General features: G+C 45.3%; 1 protein-coding gene across 1 annotated transcript in view; it reads right to left on the bottom strand.

Moving 5' to 3' along the window:
* The window catches only part of LOC144888934 (serine/threonine-protein kinase GA29083-like), a 91,789-nt gene that overhangs the window by 28,117 nt on the left and 42,146 nt on the right, over positions 1-21,526 (bottom strand). Inside the window, exons 9-11 of the mRNA XM_078768707.1 lie at positions 14,908-14,994; positions 14,110-14,151; positions 13,799-13,847 (exon numbers count right to left, since the gene is read on the bottom strand). Of these exons, the coding sequence (XP_078624833.1) occupies positions 13,799-13,847; positions 14,110-14,151; positions 14,908-14,994 (178 nt within the window). The remainder of the gene's footprint in view (positions 1-13,798; positions 13,848-14,109; positions 14,152-14,907; positions 14,995-21,526) is intronic.

Genomic DNA, 21,526 nt, shown 5'->3' with positions numbered 1-21,526 from the left:
AACCACACCTCTGGAGATAGGTGATCTCACAGGCCCAGTGCCACAACCAGGACATCTGTGTCTCGGCATTGAAGGACACATCTCTGGTAGCCCTGTAGTGTCGCATCCCTGGCATGCAGGATGATCCTGGTGTCCGCCTCTTCATGGTTTGCGTTCATGGAGTTGGTGCTCCTGCCGGTAGAAATCCATACCCTCATCAAATCCTCAAACCCACTGGCAACAACTAATTAATATGTTGGCTGTAGCTCCTTCTCCGCCATCTCTATGAGAGATCCGGAAAGAAATGCTGCCAAGTCAGCCTTGTTGGCAGAGAGGCTGAGGAATGAGTTGAAGTTGGAGGGGAGCTTCACGTCCTTTGAACTGATGACACGTCTGATTGGGCGGGTTTTGCCGGCTCTTTTTTCCCTTGTGCCAGACTTGATGGAGACCTCCTGATACCGATCGAACATAACATAAACCCTGAAGTACATGGGACCAAAGTGGTTTAAGACACTGGTACAGAATACATTGCTCAGATCTCCAAAAGTCTCTGATTTCTCAGGCTTGCCAATTGCTTGTATCAGTGCAGGGCCGTCAATGATCAAGCAGGTTTTTGCTGTATTCTTGGGAAGGTTTTTTGACACTTCTATGTCCTTGGTCAGCATTTCTTGAAGCTGGGACTTGTCGGTAGAATGGAGTTTCCCATTGGTGTCTGCTAGTGCATGTGGGACTGATGAAAGCTCATGCCTCAGGATGTTATTCAGGTCCACATCTCTCCCTCCCTGTGCTGCCACAAACAGTCTTTGGATTAGATTCCTGTCAGCTTTGATCTCTTTCTGTTTGCCAGCTCCACTTGGTTGAATGCTTACTTTGTACATCCTGCTTATTGATGGTGTTTTGTTCCTAGATAATGCAGCATGAAAGTCTGTTGACTTCTCAATAAGGCGAGTGGAGACAAATGTTTCAACTAGGGATGCTCCTGTTTCACCAGCCTTGAGGACTTCTTCTTTGATTGAGTCTCAAACAATACGAGGAATCTTGACCATGGTGGTTTGGAGACATTTTCCAATGCATTCTGTATGCTATAACATCACACTTAACAATTCCATGTACCGGTAAATACAAAACAGAGGTTTTTTTGCACAATTTCTATGTATTTTTGAAGAAAAGGTTAATTTTCACCCTTCACTAATTGCCCAGAGGGGTATTACATCAATCTTCCCTCACTAAAAACTGCTCTTCTATGTGAGGATTGATAAATAAAAGCAATTAGAACCAGTAAATTTAGTTTTATATGGCATTTTGCCTATCTATTAGAAAGTGTGAGAAAATTATATATTTTTGCCATAGGTTGACCTTTGACCCCCACTGTAACCATGGTAACCCCTTAATTATATATATTTTTTAAAATACTGAGATGCATTTTGTAGGCAATATCATCAGCAACAAAATGATGTATAAAAACCCCATGTAGAGTAAAATGGCTGGGCAAATAAATGGGATATTGTTACAAACATCTCTTCTCTTTTTCAACACTTCGGAAATACTGATTTAGCAAAAAAAGGGTTAAAAATGACCCTTTTCGGGAAAATCTCAGCTGACATCCACCCTTTCCCAATGCACCACCCCATGCCCTAACTCTTCCCACTGGATGCCTGTCTCCAACATAAAATGATTTTCAAATCAATTTCTAAGCCACTTTTTCACTTTCGTTTCCTCTACTATGTGTGTATATATATATATATATATATATATATATATATATATATATATATATATATATATATATACTGTGATTAAAAACACATACATATACATATACATAAACATATACATAAAAATGCAATCTACAAACATACAGATATATTATGTGCATGTAAGTGCTTGGAAAATGTATGATGTTAAAGTTATAACCTTAACTTATAAGCTATCGACTGATTTTCCAACTGCCCGGATCATCAGCTGGGCACCGATTTTCATCGAGGTTTTGATCCTTTCAGCCAGAACCTCTCCAAACAACAGATCCACAACCCTGGCCGCAGGTCCAAATCAGCAGATTACCAACATCCTCTAAGTTGTGTCCAAACAGTCAATCAACACAGCAATGGAGAATCCTTATTCAATCTTATTTAATTATTACTTTCATTGAAAGTATTACCACATACGAATAACTTGAATCATACATCACTTTATATAATAATATATTAAGTGACAAACACTTTACCTCATAGACATGTCAATTACACAGCACCTCCATCTAACCATCCACTCAAACTTATATTACACTCAAATATATCACATTACATTATATCATTACTTACTTATAGTCTTCATCCCAATGGGACTTAAGGCTGTTACAAGCTTTTGTCATTTATCTCGATCCTGAGCTACATTCTGTGCCTCACACCATGATGGACCCAACTCCTCCAGGTCAGTTACCATCGTCAAACGCCAAGTTGTTTTTGGCCTGCCTGGTTCCCTCCTTCCTGGCACTGTCCATCCGAAAGCAACATTGGGGATTTGGTCAGGGGACATTCGAAGCATGGAGCCAAGCCATTGGAGGCGGCGACACTGAATTTCAAGGGCAATGCAGTGGCAACCGGTTTTTTCATGCAAGTCTTTGTTGGATATCTTATTTTGCCAGAAGATGCGGCAGATTTTCCAAGGCATCCATTGTGGAAAGATTCCACCTTGCCTACATCTGACCTAATTACCCGCCAGTACTCAGAGCTATACAGAAGAACAGACTTGACATATGCTGTTATAAAGTCTTATATTTGTCTTCAGGCTGCGTCACGTCGCTTCCGCTTCCGGTCTTGCCGGCGAGGTTTCGTTTATTCGCAGCTGTCTACGCTCTCCATCGAAATCGAAGTTAAGTAATTGTTCCCATTTGTATTTTCGTTCTAACTGTATTTATTTAATGGTGTTGTACGTATCGTGTGTCCCGAGGAAGATTTTCGGTGCAAATCTTTCATACCTGTATAGAAAATCGTGTTAATTCGTGTCATGTCTTTTGAGGCCTTGTACAGTGTCCAACCTTGAGGCTTTGTTTTCCTCTCAGCGGTCCGTCGTTTGTGCTCCAATAACTTTCGTTCTCTGTTTTCCCAGTCTTTTCACCCCATAGCCTACTTCCTTGTTTAAAAATCAACTAAAAAAAACAAAACAAAAAAACATTTCCTTCTCTGTTCTTATTCTTTGTTCTCATTCGTTTATTCGTTCTTATTCGTTCGTTCGTTCGTTCTTCGACCACGTGTTTCTCCCCCATTTCCCCAGATAGTTTTCACTGTTATAAACCTTAAAATGTTTACACTTTCCCCTCAAGTTCTGTATTCCGTCGTATATTATAACACCTTTTTCTTCTTCTTTAAAAGGCTGCTTGTTTCGACTTGCTCACCAAATCTATCCATCCCGAAAAAAAATTCCATCTCTTTCAGTGCCTCTTTTCTACATTCCCTAAACTCTCCTGCACTCCATCCTCCCTCCAGCGTCCTTAAACGTATTTTTGACTCGAAGATCACAAGAAACTCATTTTGCAATAAATGTTCGTTTCCCATTAATTGTACACTTTCTAAAATCCAATCTCACCCCTCCCCTCCAAATCTTCCCCATAACCCCTCCCATCCAAATCTTCCCCATCACCCCTCCCCTCCAAATCATCCCCCTTGCCACTCCTCTCCTAATCCTCCCCATCACCCATCCCTTTCAAATCTCCCCCCTTGCCCCTTCTCTCCTAAACTCCCCCTACACCCCTCCCCTCCAAGACTCCCCCTCGCCACTCCCCTCCTAAACTCCCCCCTCGCCCCTCCCCTTCAAATCTCCCCACCCTCATTTCTTCTCAATTTCCCCCCTCTCACTCCTCCTCCTCAAAGCGTCCTCCCCGCTTCGTCCCCCTTCCAACTCTCACCTCCATCTCCCCCAAACTTCTGCCTCGATCTTCCCCCTCCTCAAATAACACCTCATTGTGCCTCACCCAATCACCATCAAACCTTTTGTCCGCCCCATCCTTCCCTTTCTCCGAGCTATTCTGAAATCTGACACACCTTCAACAGCTCTCCCTACCTCTTCCACCTCTTCCACATCCTACCCTACCCCTCCTCCCCCCTGTTCTGTATCCGATGCTCCCCCTTCCTCTTCATTATCGGTATGGACCTCAAACATCCGGGGCCTTCGTTCAAACTCAACTGATCTCTCCATACAAGTTGCTTCTGTCAAACCAGACATGATCTGCTTAACAGAAACTTTCCTCCTTCATGATGTCTCTGAATCCTTAGTATCTCTCCCGGGTTACTCCCTCCTCCGGTATGATAGACCTGAGCCTCGTCCTGGAGGTGGGGTTGCTATCTTTATCAAAAACTCTCTTTCTCACTCGCCTTGCACTGCACTCTCTCCACCTCACCCCCAGGAATACCTCTGGCTACGGCTTCCCCTTCGCTCCCACCTCTTGTTCATATGTGTGTTGTACCGTCCACCAAACAGTGATGACTCCATCTACATCTCGCTGTCTGATAATATGGACCAACTTCTGTCTACTCATCCCAACTCTCTCTTCCTCATATGTGGTGATTTCAATTGTCACCATGCCAGTTGGCTGGGTGTGGGTACCTCTCTCACCAGGCATGGCTCCTCAGCAAAGGACTTCTGCGACTCACTGGGACTGACACAATCTGTCAATTTCCCGACCCGGATCTCAGTCAATGGAGCATCTTCCCTTCTGGACTTGGTTATGACTAACTTCCCTGAAAATGTCTGCTGCTCTTCTTCTGCTCCAATCGGCTCATCTGATCATGTGCTTGTTAAAGTGGACATCTCTCTGACCATTCTCAGGGAGCCTGCTCAGCGTCGACAAGTCTGGCATTTCACTCAGGCCAACTGGCACGGTCTTCAAGCAGCCATCAATCATCTGGACTGGTCTTCCATCTCTACCACCTCTGACATCAACTCATCCTGGGAATTCTTCCAAAGTAAATTGCTCTCTCTCATGCACAGATTTATCCCATCTCGTCTTCAGTTGTCATACCCTTCCTCCCATCCATGGTACACGGAATCTTGTGGTGAGGCTGTTGCCCAGAAACAACTTGCCTTCGTCTCCTGGAAAGCAAATCCAACGGAAGGAAATCTCATTTCCTTTCACAAAGCCTGAAACAAGTGTGTGTCCACCCTCAGGAGAGCCAGGAAACAATATCTCTCCGTTCTCAAGACCGAACTCTCTTATCTGTCTCCCTCTTCCAAATCATGGTGGCGTCTGGTGAAATCTGTTTCTGGTGTTTGTTCCCCCTCCATCCCCTCCCTTAACTCAAACGGCTACACAGCTGACTCCGCACGTGAAAAAGCTGAATGCCTCAACTCTGTGTTTGCCTCCAAATCTTGTATCCCAAACCCATCCCTCTCTGTACCCACCGTACCCAGTCGTACCCAGCTGCTCCTGGACTCTGTGTCCTTTCCTCCTGACAAGATGGAAAAGTTTCTGTCAACCCTCGACTCTGATTCTGCAACTGGACCTGACGGCATCAGCCCACGGGTCCTAAAATCCTGTTCTTCCGCTCTTTCACTCCCTCTCTCTGTTCTCTTCACCCTCTCTTTTGCTCAAGGTCAACTGCCATCTGCTTGGAAATCAGCCAACGTCACCGCTTTGCACAAAAAAGGTGCAAAAACAGATCTTAGCAACTACTAGTGGGGGGGCCAATGTTTTCCCGTTGAATTCAAATGTTAATTTGTGGACACTGGTTGGGTTGTCTTTAGGGATGATAGAAGTTGTAGAAAAAATATGTCTCCATTTTTTTCAAGTTCTTTATAGCGGCCATTTTGGATTATCAAAATGGCGTTTGTTGAAAACCGAAATTGTCATTATCTTGGCTTCTAAATGACCTAGAGTGTTAATTTTGGTGTCCAAATGTACATATTTGCAGATACTTAATCCAATAAACACACATTTATACACCTACATATGATCAAAAGGGTTCTTATGGCAGCCATCTTGGATTTTCACGCACTTATGCCAACACATATATATATTTTTTCCCATCATTTTCACTTCTAAATCACATAAAGGCTGGACTTTAGTGTTCAAATGTACACTTATAATGTCTTTGTGCAATATTTTTAGTTGGCAGTGTTCATTGTTACATTGAAGGATCTCCATCCTCCTCATCATCAGTGTTATCGATTCCCATGGGGCGCTCCTGACCCGTGTTACCACACACCTCTTCATCTGCCCCACACATACACATCTCAGAACAGTTGAGATGCTGAGACCTGCATGAGCAGTGAGACATGCATTGGGTCTTCTTGCAGTTACATTTGATTAGATGTGTGATGGCAGCTGGGGCTGGAGGGTCCTTGGTTGTGATGGGCACCAGCTGATCTCCTTCTGCTCTCCATCCATGTTCTGTTGGTTGTGGAAGCTGGGGGTCCGGTACATCAGCCTGATGCCACACCATGGCCTGGAAATGTGCACGAGCAATGGCTTCATGTAAAGCTCCCCGTGTTGGTGGCAGCTTCTGTGCCTCTAGCTGTTTCTTGGTAAACAGTCTCCACCTCAGCTTGCCCACATCCACAACTGTAGTACGAGGCTCATACAGCTGGCATACAAATGCCTCAATGTCACTTTCTGTGTCAGCTCTCAGCTCCTCAGAGGCCCCAAGGTCATGAAACGCAGATACCACCTCAACAGAGCACCTATTGAGGGCTTGCCAACATGTGAGCTTTCCCTTGCCGGCAAACCGACCAGTCTGGTCTGCTCCCGTGAATGCATGGAATCCTGGTAGGGCTGCAGCCTTCCTGACACCAAGTTCATGTACTATTGGTTCCAGTGAGATTTGCCTCTTCTTGTTCCCCACACCCGTGATGAAGTATGTGTCTTTGCATAGTTCATGGTACCGGTGGAGTGCTAGGATGAATACATCAGTATCAGGTGACTGAATGTACAGCTGTGTTGCACCTCTTCGGACGGCATCTAGACTGTGAAGAAAGATCCTCGTATCAGCCTCCTCCTGGGAGCTACGGAGATGCTGTACATCCATGCAGTTGGAGAAGACATCCTGCCTTGAAGTGACGATGAAGACCTTGGTAGTCCCCTCAAAGTGACACAGAGCTTTCTTTGCCAGATAGACAGTTAGCTCATCTTTGGTGTTGGTGTGCGACAGGAACTGTTTTGCTGTCAGTTTCCCAATCGGGGTGCTGTCTTGAACGTGGTAAGCAGTGGGCGGCTTGCCACCTTGGCGCCTCTCCCGTGTGGCCTCTTTCAGTGAATTTGGCAGATCATATCGGTCAAACACGAGGTGGACTTCATCATACCCGTTGGTCTTGCAGTCCAGTGTTGCATTGAAATGGCCAGCCCACTGGGCACATGTTTTGACCCATTGTGGCTTACCCATTGCTTGCACTAATGCCATGCCGTCTATGACAGTCACCTTCTTGGGAGGGGGTGGAGTATGTTCAGGATTGTCGTCGTCTGGCTGCTGACCAGTGCCAGTTGACTTCTTGGGTAGATCTTCTAGGATGCCCATGAGCTTGCTTTTGTCTGTGCATGGTAGTAGTGTCCCAGCCATTGCAAAGAGGGTTCGTGGAAGCGCGGTGAATTCATATTGACCTATGGCATCCTTCAAGTTGATCTCTGGTCGTGAGCGGGCCACGATCAGCATGCGCGCAAACAGTGACCTGTCGTCTTTCAGCTCTACAACCTTGTCTGCCAGTTTGTGCTTCACAGCTTTCCTGGCACTCTTCCACATCTTCAGTTTGACCTTTCCCATTCTGGCCCAAAGGTTGATTTCATTTGTGTTGATGCGCTCTGCAACAAACGTGTTATACGCTTTCTGACCAATCTCATCTTGGTTGCAGACATCCTTCTGTACTTCAGCTGGCATCACCACCTTGGTGATGATAGTCGTCAGGTCTTCACCCTCATGCGTCATGGGATTCATGGACTCTCTGATCACATTCTTCAGTCGACGAATGTTGTCTTCCTGCCGAGCCCATACTGTGGTTGATAGGTCGTGGTGCTCCTTGCGTGTAGCTGATTGTGAGCCAGCCATCTGACGGGCTTCTTCAGCAAGCCTACTCAGCTCTGGTGCTGTCAGAAAGAACCTTTCGCGGGCACTGGCATTCTGGGTAATGCCCACAATACCCCCTGTCACCTTCATGATCCTGTTGATGTGCTCCAGTGCATGGTCCACACCTACAGCACAGAAGGGGATTTCATTCTTATGGACACTGAAGTTCCCATCCATGAACTCTTGGTAGATCCCTGGATCTGTCATCTTCAGGGCCTTCATCTCTGCAAGGTACCGGGGAGTCAGCCTGGCATATTTCTGTTTGTCATGTGCAAAGAAGTATATGCACATCTCATCCAGTGAAGACAGGTGAAGCTCAAATTGTCCATCACGGGTGGCACGGATGAATGTGTATATCAGCATTATCATCCGCATGTAGCGTCGCACAAACTTGAACAGTGGACTCTTGGCTTCTTTCCTCTCATCAAACTTTGCCATGGCCTCCAGGACTTCGTTTGACTCGAGGACAGCTAGCATGTTGTTCTGCGCGCTTGTCATCTCCTCTCGGTTGTGTAGATGACAGCTCTGGGCAACCTGTTGTGCTGACTGGGTACATGGGCCCCTCAGATGGGGATGCTCTTGGAAGAATTCGTCCACATAGAGGTCGAAGAGGGCTTGGACAGTGGTGATGTGGGCCTCCAAAGCCCTCTTCATGTGCTTGGCTTCCAGTATTTGTCTGGTCGTTGTTGGGCCATAGATATCAGCCTCAGACCAAGCCTCGTCAAGACCACTGTCCTCTATGGCATTCCCAGCAGCCCTCAGTGCAGCCATCACAGTGTGCATCTCCCCTAGTCGCAGTACCCACTTGCCTTTGCAGTCATCTCTGGTCATCTCCAGCTGTTTGGCTCGCTCATACAGGGCCATGTCTAAGGTGATCACTGTCTTCCTATCGGGACCCATGACCATGCAGTTGATTTGCTGTGTCTGTTTCAAGACTGTTATCAGTGTTTGCCATTCATGGGCTGGTGCTGCTACCAATGGCAGGGCGTTGACCTCTGTCAGAGGCTTCGAAGAGGAGAGCAGTGAGTTGTAGGCTGTCCAAGTTGGGATATCGTGATGCTTGATCCTACTGCCAGGTGGTTGTTTTGGATCGTGGACGAGTGACCCAACAGGGTCAGCATGCTGGGGTTCTGCAGCTTGCAGCTGGTCATCTGGTGGGATGATGTCGTCTTGTACGTCCTCAGCTTCAGCTGTTCGCATGATTGTGCGTGAAAGTAGCCACACTGTGTCCGTCGCAGAGTATGGCTTGGTGACATCTGGGTTTGACCGTGTCTTGAAGCTATACGTGGTACCTGTGGCAGATTGTTTGTTTGGTGCTTGGCAAGGAACAAAGTCTGGAGCAGTCAGAACCTTGAGTGAGCGGTGTCTGGCCTTTCGGTCATGTAGTGTCAGTGTTCTATGTTCATCTGTGGAGGGTGCATGTTCCCGTCGTTGGTAGAGTGCCCAGGCTGTAGCATGGAGTGTCCGCTTCCCATCAGGTGTGTCTTCATTGAAGTCACTGTTGTCCACTGCAAAGAAGACAAACGTCCCTATGCGCATGGTTCTTGGAAAGTATACACCCTGTTCTGTCGTAGACTCTATGACTGAGTTGGCCAGCTGTGTCTCCAACCGCAAGATCCGACTATAATCAACAGACAGACCGAACCCATGCAGGAAATCCAGAAGCTTCTTGTTTCTGGTGGACTGATGGACTACAATGGCAACGGCAAGCTGCTGTGGCCATTCTAAGCGATGGCGGAATGGTGCATCTGGCTCTTTGGGCTTGTACGTGACTTGGCGTTTTGACTTGTAGCCGTACATGATGTTCTGACTGATGGTTATAACATCTCGATGAATAGTGGCTGAGTGCATAGTCTCTGGCTCAATGCTCGTGGCTGGTCCTTCCAGTAGCCAGCGGAGGAAAGCATAGAGTACTTTGGGTACATGCTTTTCAGCATCATCAGTGTTCATTTCTCCTTCAAATTGCCATGGGTGCTTGTTCTGACAAGCAATGGCACTGCGGAGAACAGAGGCACTCTCAAACAGTTGTTCGATGTTTTTTTCATTTGTCTTCGTCATTGCATCTTCGACAGCTGCATCACGCACGGCAGTGGAGAATACACAGTCTGACTCGTTTCGACGTTTTGGTTTCATGAAGTGAACGTCATCAATGTGAGAGTTGATTTTCTCCTTCATGCCTTGGGTAGTAGGTGATGGGACATTGTGCACACCATTATTGTCAAGAATCCTGGAGTAAACCGACTTCAGGTCAGACATGTTGAGAATTTCACCAGCTTGGAGTAGAGAGCGAACAAGGCTGACAAACTCAATGTCTGCGGCTATTTTGATAACATTAGTTTCTTGCAGTATGTGTTCTTTGTCATCACTTGATGTCCCACTCTTGGGAGCACGTTGGACATTCTGCACCCAGCATGGGAGATGATACTTGACGTCGATCGCATGAGCATCATGTGCACTGATGGCAGCACTCAGCTGAACTTTCCACTTGTGGTTGCTGCCTTCTTCAACAGCTTTCTTCAGCTGTTTACCTGCGTTGAACGTGCATACAACATGTACACTTTCCTTAGTGACCTCTTGACAGAAGAAACAAAGGTCTCTGTTGAATGGAGTTGATGATGAACGTGTGAAGCGAAGAGTCTCGTCTTGCGTAGAACCTGAGGTACTTGCAGCGGCAGGTGCAGAAGAAGGACGTCCACACCTCTTATGAAGATGCTGGGTGTCGCCATGTTCGCAGGCTTTCTGGTGGCGAACTCTAGCATGCTCCAGGTGAGCAGTGTTGCATGTAGATCCATAACATGCCCGGTGCCACTTTGCTTTATTGTTCCTCAAGTCAGTGGCAGTGAAACAGCTTAATCGTTCGCTGATCTGTTTGAAGTCGGCATCACCATATCGTGCCCTCTCCTGGATGAACTGGAGAAACTTTGCATATGAGCCCAGTGCTGGCTCAGTCACTAGTGCACCTTGGGGATCCTGGCACTGAATGCAAAGTGTGAAATCAGTTTCTTTCTTGGTTTTCTTGCTTTTTGGCTCCATCATAGCTCAGGGTCACGAATCTGGAACATACAAATAACAAATAACAATTAAGATAGATGTGCATTAAGTTAGATTTTGGACACTGGTTCGGCTGTGCCATAAAAACCTATTTTTATCCCTTGTAGGTTATTAAAGAAGGTTTCATTCAATTCTCTATCCCCAAAAATGTACAACTGGACACCAGAATCGAAACTCTAGGTCATTTAGAAGCCAAGATAATGGAATTTTACGTTTTCGACATCCGCCATTTTGAAAATCCAAAATGGCCGCCATAAAGAACTTGAAACAATTGGAGACATATTTTTTCTAGAACTTATATCATCCCTAAAGACAGCCCAACCAGTGTCCAAAAATTAACAAGCAATTTCACCGGGCATTTCAATCTGCTACATTGGCCCCCCCACTATACAGACCAATCAGCCTTCTCCCAATTATCAGCAAAGTCATGGAATCCATCATTGCTTCGGATATGAAGTCTTTCCTCTTCTCCAATGGCTTGATCTCTGATCATCAATTTGGTTTCAGACCAGGTCACTCTACTCTGGACATGCTGCTTCTGCTGTCAACAATGGATGGAGGTCCTCAATGCCAAACAGGAAATTAGAGCTGTCTCCCTCGACATATCACGTGCCTTCGATGCGGTCTAGCACCCCGCTCTGCTCACCAAACTCTCCTCCTTTGGTATCCATGGAAATCTCCACGCATGGCTGGTGGACTTCCTCTCTCGTCGTAGTCAACGTGTGGCCCTGAATGGGTTTCTCTCATCTCCTCTTCCTGTTCAGGCTGGAGTTCCCCAAGGCAGTGTTCTGGGCCGTGTGCTTTTTCTGGTCTTCATCAATGATCTCTCTGACTCTCTTGGAAATCCTCTCTATCTCTTTGCTGATAACTCCACTCTCTGCCGCTCCATTCCTCATCCCTCAGATCGGCAGTCTGCAGCCTCCTCACTCTCTGCAGACCTGGACAAAATCACAGACTGGGCAAACAAGTGGAACATGTCTTTCAATCCTGACAAATCTCACACTCTTACGATGCCTCTCCGAAAAGACCAACTGGACAACCCTCCCATCTACTTTCTGAATAATCCTCTCCAAGAAGTTCCGTAACTCAAGCTTTTGGGTCTCACTATCTGCCATGATCTTTCCTGGGAAAACCACATTTCCAAGCTGGCCTCCAAAGCCAGTCGCCGACTGGGCATCCTCCGTCGTGCGAAGTCCTTCCTTGGCACACCTGAGCTCCTCACCACATACAAGGCTTTCATCTGCAGCTCAATGGAATACTGCTCTCCCCTCTGGGCTGGTGCTCCTGCCTCACACCTAGCTTGTCTTCACGCTGTTGAAACCAAAGCGTTCAGAATCATTGGAATCTCCCGCGATGACGCTATCTCCGAGGGCCTTTCAACTTAGTCACCGCAGGCAGGTTGGTGGTCTTTTCGTCTTCTACTGACTCCTCTCCGGCCTTGCTCCCCCAGCTCTCTCTCGGCTCTGTCCCCCAAATATTCCTACAGGTCGCACAAGATCTGCCAGCAAACCCTCTTATGGTTAAAGTGCCAAAATCAACTCTCTGCTCACCTTCACTCCTTCATTCCTCTTTTCTCCCGTCTCTGGAACAAACTCCCTCACTCTCTTCAATCCCACTCCTCCCTCCAGGTCTTTAAAATGGCTGTTCACCACCATCTCTTATCTTCCCCAATCCAAAACCTTGATCTTTTCTACCCCCGCTAATTTCACCCCAAATTCACTTTTTTGAGGTGACTTTTGTCTTCTTTCCTGGAAGTCCTTGGTGTCCTTGCGTTTTATACCTATCCTGTCTCCCCCCAGGCCCTCTCCCTCCCACACATCTCCTGATGTGCCTGCTCTCAAATGTTGTGTTTGTGTGCTTCCTCCCCTTCTCTCCCCATCTTGTCGACCGCTCCCCTTTTTATATACTTTGTTTGCTTGTTTGTTTGATTTGTTTCTTTGATAAATGTTAGCTCTTTCACGAGCCTCGACTCTGTATACAAAAAAAAAAAAAAAAAAACTGTACTCCTTCGACTTCCAAATAGAATAGAGTTGAGCGATTGCATTACAAGCTTTGCGGATTCTTACTTGATGTCTTTCTTGGCTCCATTGTCTTTACCGATTAGACTGCCTCGGTATGTAAACTCATCTACAGTCTCCCGGGCTTCTCCATTTACAGTAATGGATGCAGGAGGTACGGTGTTGCTGTTCATCACCTTTGTCTTGGTGGTATGGACATTAAGATCTGTCCTTCTTCTGGATAGCTAGCCTGTCATTGTCCATGCAAATGTGTGTCCCTTGATGACAAAACAGCAAAATCGTCAGCAAAGTCTAGATCTTCAGGTTGGGTGGAAAGGGTCCACTGGATGCCTCGAGGTCTATATGATGTGGTATTCCTCATGATCCAGTCGATTGTAATCAGAAAGTGGATAGGAGATATAATACAACCTTGGTGAACTCCAGACTCTACCGGGAACCACTGTGATAAAGAGGTGTTCAGGATGACAATGTATGCAAAGTGGTTATAGAATTTGCTTGTTGGAGTGATCATCTTCTGTGTAATTCCATAAGATCTCAGTATTTTCCACAGGCCTGCTATATAAACATGATCAAATTCATTCTTGAAGTCAATGAAATTGATATTAAGGAGGTGCATTTCATTCTAAGCATTCATATTATTATAATATAAATATATTATATTGCAATCAAACTTCAATAAGTTTGAGTGAAATCCATACTTACCAATGTTGTAGTGATGAAGCTTCTTCATTATGCGTGCTTCATGCAACATCTGTAAAAAATAAAAAATAAAAGCAGAAAACAGAAAGATAAAATTATACAAATTCCTTCAATAAGCTGGAATCAGGTTAGGTCACCCCATTACCAAAACCACAAGATTGTAACTCTCACACAGAGATGCACGGCCTCAGGAGCCAAGAGACAAAGATGTATAACGGACAAAGATTCTACTAGGACAGTTCAGAGGTAAGTTAAACTGTGTTGTTAGTTCAACAGTTAAAAACACCAATATCTCAATATAAACACAAACTTACAATGTCTCCATCTCCCACAGATTTTGTCAACTTCAAAGCAACCTGAAAGAGGCGACAAGAGATCGTATTACAACATCTCAGTTACAATTTGGGAAAATGAGTAAAATATATGATATTGGTGTGTGGTGATGTACAATTATTATATCTGTTTATACTAAAGTCAACGTCGGAGATAAATGACAGAAAGGAACAATTTCACATAGACGGACGATAAAAAGGGGAATAGGTAAACGATTACATCAATACACCACAAGTGAATCTAGTCGAGTGTTAAGAATTGGAAGGACAAAACATTGAGGTACAAGCGATGAGGGAGTGGGAGGGGGTGAGGAGCAGTGATGGGCATCAAAGTGTGAATTGAGGGGAAAAAAGAAAAGAAAAATCAATGGTAGGAATGAAGAAGCCCCCTCAACTTTGCATCCAGTGATTTTCCACATTATTTTTGGTGATATTTGACACTCAACCATCATCTGTCACAGATTACACATTATTTGTTCATTGCAATCACATCTATGATGTAATTTTTTGCAGGAGTGATGTGGGGCCTGCAAGTCAAAACAAAAAGCATCGTTCATCTCATCAGAAATAGAGAAGATACGATACATTCAGATGCAGAATTTCCCGATCCCTTTGCTCTCGTCCTTCTTCCATGTGTCTCCCCGTCGTGTCCCTCTACACTGCCTGCTGTCTGTATTTTCCACCGTGTACAGTTCTGTGTTCTATCTCGCTCTCCCACAAACTGTTCCATCTCCCAGAAAGTGAAATGAAGACATAGCAGGTACATCACACAGCTTGTACCTTTTTTGCAGAGTTGACATTCTTTGCTTTGTAAACGAATCCAGTACTTCCTTCTCCAATTTTGGAGATAACCTCCCACTCATCGAACTGAAAACAAAGGCACAAACAGAGCTTCACAACATTGCTTCTGAAATAAAATAGAATTAAGAAAGAGCAATCAGAGATTGCAGACCCTCGCCAGGACGTGTTTTTGGTGGTTTTTAAGGCTTTGTGTTAAAACAAATATGGCGGCCGAACCACGTGACCGATGACGTCGTTTTGTTTTCTCCACTAATTTACCCCTTGATTGAGCTCATAAAATTTCATTTTGATCGGATTAAGTTTAGTACTTATCGAATTATGACATCATAATGGAGGCACCTATGACATCATCATTAACATATGTTATTCCCCATGAAGAGTTCTTTACAATAAGCCATGTCTCAATTTTTATTATGCAGTGCTTTTGGAGATATGGAGATGCAAAGTTTTTCGGTTTTTCCAGGATGGCGCCCGTACCATGTGACCTATGATGTCGTAATTATCTTTTAAAAACTCTGCAAAAGGAGTGAAATTTTCCTGTCAAATGTCGATGGTGAAAATTTCCTGCCAATCGGACCAACGCTTGCAGAGAAAATCATATTTATTCTGTGAAGACAAACAGACAGACAGACTGAGACAGACAAATGAAAAATCACTCATGCAGCAACACTTGGCAAAACAAAACAAAGCAGAATGGCACTCAGTAGTGCATCCTTTTGACCTCAAAAATAATTAGTGGTTGAATTCAGTGACCTGATATGCAAATCTTCTTCAAATTTTAAGTTAATCGGATGAAAATTGACAATTTTAGAAATTTGGCCTCGGTTGACCTTTTGGTCCATGTTGACCTCAAAAATAGTTGGTGGTTGGTTTCAGTTCGCTGATATGAAAATCCTATTCATATTTCAAATCAATCGGATGAAAATTGAGGATTTTAGAAATTTGAAAAAAAAGTGTTTGACCTTTGGCCTAAGCTGACCTTTTGACCTCAAAATAAATTTGATTTTGTCCGACCACAAACTCTACCATTTGGTGAAGTTTCGTGACGATCAGTTTAAAATTGTGATCTGCAGGCAAGTATACGTGACCGGACAGACAAACAAACACACAAACACACACACAAACAGGAATGATCAACATTCAACGCCAATTTTTTTTTTTTTTGCCAAGTAACAGACACACAACAAATATGTCGTGCATGGCACGATACTTGCAAAATCCCTAAAATTGGTTGTTGGTCCATGATGACCTCAAAAATAGTTGGTGGTTGAATTCAGTAAACCGACGTGCAAATCCTCTTCAAATTTCAAGTCATCAGATGAAAATTAACAATTTTAAATAATTTGGCCTATGTTGACCTTTTGGTTGATGTTGACCTCAAAGATAATTGGTGGTTATATTCAGTGACCTCAAATGCAAATCCTCTTCAAATTTCAAGTCAATTGTATGAAAATTGAGGATTTTAGAAATTGCAGCTTATTTGTTGACCTATGGCCTATGTTGACCTTTTGGCTGATGTTGACCTCAAACATACTTGGTGGTTGAATTAACTGACCAGATATACAAATCCTCTCCAAATTTCAATTTAAGCGGATGAAAATTGAGGATTCTAGAAATCTGGCCGATGTTGATCTCAAAAATACTTGGTGTTTGAATTCAGTGACCAGATATGCAAATCCTTTTCAAATTTCAAGTTAATCTGATGAAAATTGAGGATTTTAGTAATCCGAGAAACGTTGGTGACCTTTTGGCCTATGTTGACCTCAAATATGCATGATGATTGAATTCAGTGACCAGATATACAAATCCTCGTCAAATTTCAAGTCAATGGGATGAAAATTGAGGATTTTAGAGATTTGAAAAAAAGGGTTTGACCAAAAGAAACCATTTGACTTCATTTTGTCGGACCACAAACTTTACGATTTTGTGAAGATCAGTTTCAAATTGTTACATGCAGGCAAGTATCAGTGAGTGGACGGACGGACGGACGGACGGACGGACGGACACACACACACACACACACACACACACACACACACACACACACACACACACACACACACACACACACGTGATCAACATCCTTGTCCAAAAAAAAAAAATTGCCAAGTAACTAACAGACAAATGCAATACCCTCTCTTCTGGCAAGGGTAATGACAAAGCCATGTTTAAATGATTATTTCACATCAACTCGATAATCATCATCATCATGTTCATATTCATATTCATATTCATGTACCATACTCTTGGCCCGTGGTTCCCAACCTGGGGGCCATGGTGTATTTCTCGGGGGCCATGGGGTAATTTGAACCATACTAAAATATATATATTGTTGCGGATCCGGGGTCGGCACTCCCGTTATCAATTGGGGGTCAATCCCCTGGTCGTTTTCACTGGCCGATCCTCCCGGTCCTGGAAATATGACGTCACTTCCGGTCGGTCGTAGCCAGGGTCATGGGTCAATGGTGGTATCCCCAAATACCTGCGTACTAGGACCGGCCGTAAGCGAGGAGATATTTCCACCCGGGCCGCAGCGTCAATGGATGCGCCGAGCGAAGCGCGCTGCGACTCGGGCCGTTATTAACAGACTACACCCGATTATAGCGGTTGGCCAAATCGTGCCACAGATATTCAATTGAAAGAAAGGACGAGAGCGATCGAATGAAGAGAGAAACCAAAGGTAAAGAAGGTACACAGGTTTATTTCTCTTCTACAAGAGGAAAACGAAAGGGCAAGAATATACAAAAGAGGCAAAGCAGGACACAGGGCAAGCTTATCTATACGGTCTTACTTATCATACGCCCAGGACAATACAGACACACTTACACGGGTGGGAGATGGCAATGGTAGGAATGGCTGGAAGGATGAGACGGTCCAAGGAGCTGGCGGAGCAGGAAAAGGTCCGGGGATGACGGCACGACGTCGAGGTCCCGCTCGAACGCCCACGCTCTGGTTCAGCGGCAAAACCCGGCCGGCAGCGCTGGTGATATTGCTGCGGCGAGCGCACCGATTCTCGTACGCACAAAGGAATGTTTGGGCCAACAAAAGGTTCTCCGTGCACGTCTGTGCTCCTCCCTCTCCTCTACGTGCTCTTCTCCTGTCTCATCTGCGTGCTCCCTCACTCATCTCCGTAAGCAGTCCCCGTGACCGCTTTTATTGCTCGCCGCACGAATCAAGCCGCGTCTCTGAGGGCACGCCTCCCGGTCGACTCCCCTCAGCCTTGGTTAGCCGGCGAGGGCTTACCGGCCACGACCTTGATGGTGAGATGACGTGGCCACACCTCCATCTTGGCGCTCTGCCTCCTTTTTCGGGCTTTACCTCATGGCTTATGGCGTCTCACACGGGCCAGTGGATCCAGTTGGCAGAACTTTGGCACCAATGAAAGGGCGGCTGCGCCGCCAGATGAATGGGGTTGCAAGGGGCCTAGGTTATTTGATTAATGCAACGTCGATTCAACTATTGGAAACACAGCCTTAACTAAACACATATTAAGGAAATGTCTATTGAGAGGTCCTATGGTGTCCTGCCTGTTGCAATGTGGACTAGCTTGGGTGCGACCTTTGACCTTTACAAGAAATGGGGATATTTACAGGAGTATTTACAGGGAATTATTTACAATGGAACTTTACAAACAATTTACTAAGTGCAGGTTCTCAAAACCGTTACAATATTTTTTTTTTTTTTATTGTTTTGAATTTGATATTGTTTTGATTTTTACTTATTACAGATTTGACGTTATGGCTTCTGGGAGTAAAAAAAGAAAGTATCTTGACGAATACATAAAGCTTGGATTCACATCCATTACCGTGTCTGGCCAAGAGAAACCACAATGTGTGCTGTGTCACAAGGTTTTGAGTCCTGAATCCATGAGGCCATCCAAGTTGAAGTTGCACCTCGAGACAAATCACGCACAACATGCAAAGCAGGATCCCGAATTTTTCAAGCTGCTTGAAAATTTTTAAAGCGACAGAAGTTGGATGAGGGAGGAGCTTTTCAACAACAAAATGTAGCAACTGTCCAGGCTTCTTATGAAGTTTCTCTTGAAATTGCAAAGAAGAAAAAAACCCACTCAATTGGGGAGACACTCATCAAGCCTTGTACCCTCCTCATTGTCGAACGGGTTCTCGGCAAGGCAGAGGCTCGCAAAGTTGAACAGGTGTCTTTATCGAATAACACAGTGCAGCATCGTATCCGTGACATGTGAAACAACAGATCATCCATGAGATTAAGGTGGTGCCTTTTGGCTTGTTTTCTTTTCAACATGATGAATCAACCGATGTTAGTTCCTGCTCCGAACTACTGGCATCCGTTCGCTATGTCAAGGAAGATGATATCAAGGAAGAATTCTTGTTCTGTAGTGCCCTGGAAACAATGACAAAAGCTAACGACGTCATGGAAAAAATGAAGTCGTTCTTCGATGCGGGAGAAATTCAGTGAGAGAATGTATGCGGTGTCTGCACTGACGGTGCTCCTGCCATGCTTGGTTCCAAATCCGGATTCCAAGCAAAAGTGAAGATGCTGGCACCACAAGCGAAAGGAACCCACTACGATTCATCGCTATGCCCTGGCTTGTAAGACTCTCCCTCTCTCATTGAAGAAAGTTATTGAAGTCGTAATCAAGATTGTTAACTACATCAAGGCAGGGGCTCTCAACACCCAAATGTTCAAGGAGCTGTGCAAAGACATGAACGCGGAACATGAAACGTTGCTGTACTATACTGCTGTACGCTGGCTTTCAAAAGGGAATGTTCTGAACCGCGTCTTTGAACTTCGTGCGGAAGTCAAACATTTCTTGAATCTTCAAGGAAAACATGACCTCCTGCAGCATTACGACAAAGAATTGTGGAACGAACAACTTGCTTATCTTGCTGACATTTTCGAGCAGCGGAACCAGCTGAACCTCAAGCTCCAAGGAAGAGCGACTAATATTATTCTTTTCCACGATCATCTCAGAGGATTTGTTGCCAAGCTCCAAAACTGGCACAGGAATGTGAACACAGGAAACATTGCCATGTTCGAAAGAATGTCTGAATTGCAAGACAGCATGGGAAAAGAGCTCAATCCATAGTATCTCTCCCGGGCTACTCCCTCCTCCGGTGTGATAGACCTGAGCCTCGTCCTGGAGGCGGGGTTGCTATCTTTATCAAAAACTCTCTTCCTCACTCGCCCTGCACTGCACTCTCTCCACCTCACCCCCAGGAATACCTCTGGCTACGGCTTCCCCTTCGCTCCCACCTCTTGTTCATATGTGTGTTGTACCGTCCACCAAACAGTGATGACTCCATCTACATCTCGCTGTCTGACGATATGGACCAACTTCTATCTACTCATCCCAACTCTCTCTTCCTCATATGTGGTGATTTCAACTGTCATCATGCCAGTTGGCTGGGTGTGGGTACCTCTCTCACCAGCCATGGCTCCTCAGCAAAGGACTTCTGCGACTCACTGGGACTGACACAATCTGTCAATTTCCCGACCCGGATCTCAGTCAACGGAACATTTTCTCTTCTGGACTTGGTTATGACTAACTTCCCTGAAAATGTCTGCTGCTCTTCTTCTGCTCCGATCGGATCATCTGATCATGTCCTTGTTAAAGTGGACATCTCTCTGACCATCCTCAGGGAGCCTGCTCAGCGTCGACGAGTCTGGCATTTCACTCAGGCCAACTGGCACGGTCTTCAAGCAGCCATCAATCATCTGGATTGGTCTCCCATCTCTACCACCTCTGACATCAACTCATCCTGGGAATTCTTCCAAAGTAAATTGCTCTCTCTCATGCACAGATTTATCCCATCTCGTCTTCAGTTGTCATACCCTTCCTCCCGTCCATGGTACACGGAATCTTGTGGTGAGGCTGTTGCCCAGAAACAACTTGCCTTCGTCTCCTGGAAAGCAAATCCAACGGAAGGAAATCTCATTTCCTTTCACAAAGCCCGAAACAAGCGTGTGTCCACCCTCAGGAGAGCCAGGAAACAATATCTTCACGTTCTCAAGACCGAACTCTCTTATCTGTCTCCCTCTTCCAAATCCTGGTGGCGTCTGGTCAAATCCGTTTCTGGTGTTTGTTCCCCCTCCATCCCCTCCCTTACCTCAAACGGCTACACAGCTGACTCCGCACGTGAAAAATCTGAATGCCTCAACTCTGTGTTTGCCTCTAAATCTTGTGTCCCAAACCCATCCCTCTCTGTACCCACCATACCCAGTCGTACCCTGCTGCTCCTGGACTCCGTGTCCTTTCCTCCTGACAAGGTGGAAAGGTTTCTCTCAACCCTCGACTCTGATTCTGCAACTGGACCCGACGGCATCAGCCCACGGGTCCTAAAATCCTGCTCTGCTGCTCTATCTCACCCTCTCTCTGTTCTCTTCACCCTCTCTTTTGCTCAAGGTCAACTGCCATCTGCTTGGAAATCAGCCAACATCACCGCTTTGCACAAAAAAGGTGCAAAAACAGATCCTAGCAACTACAGACCAATCAGCCTTCTCCCAATTATCAGCAAAGTCATGGAATCCATCATTGCTTCGGATATGAAATCTTTCCTCTTCTCCAATGGCTTGATCTCTGATCATCAATTTGGTTTCAGACCAGGTCACTCTACTC

Source organism: Myxine glutinosa, unplaced genomic scaffold (assembly GCF_964187855.1).
Source record: "Myxine glutinosa unplaced genomic scaffold, kmMyxGlut1.1 SCAFFOLD_154, whole genome shotgun sequence".
Classification (NCBI taxonomy): Eukaryota; Metazoa; Chordata; class Myxini; order Myxiniformes; family Myxinidae; genus Myxine; species Myxine glutinosa.
Note: the sequence above shows the minus strand (reverse complement) of the source record. Positions and strands in the feature narration are given on the sequence as shown.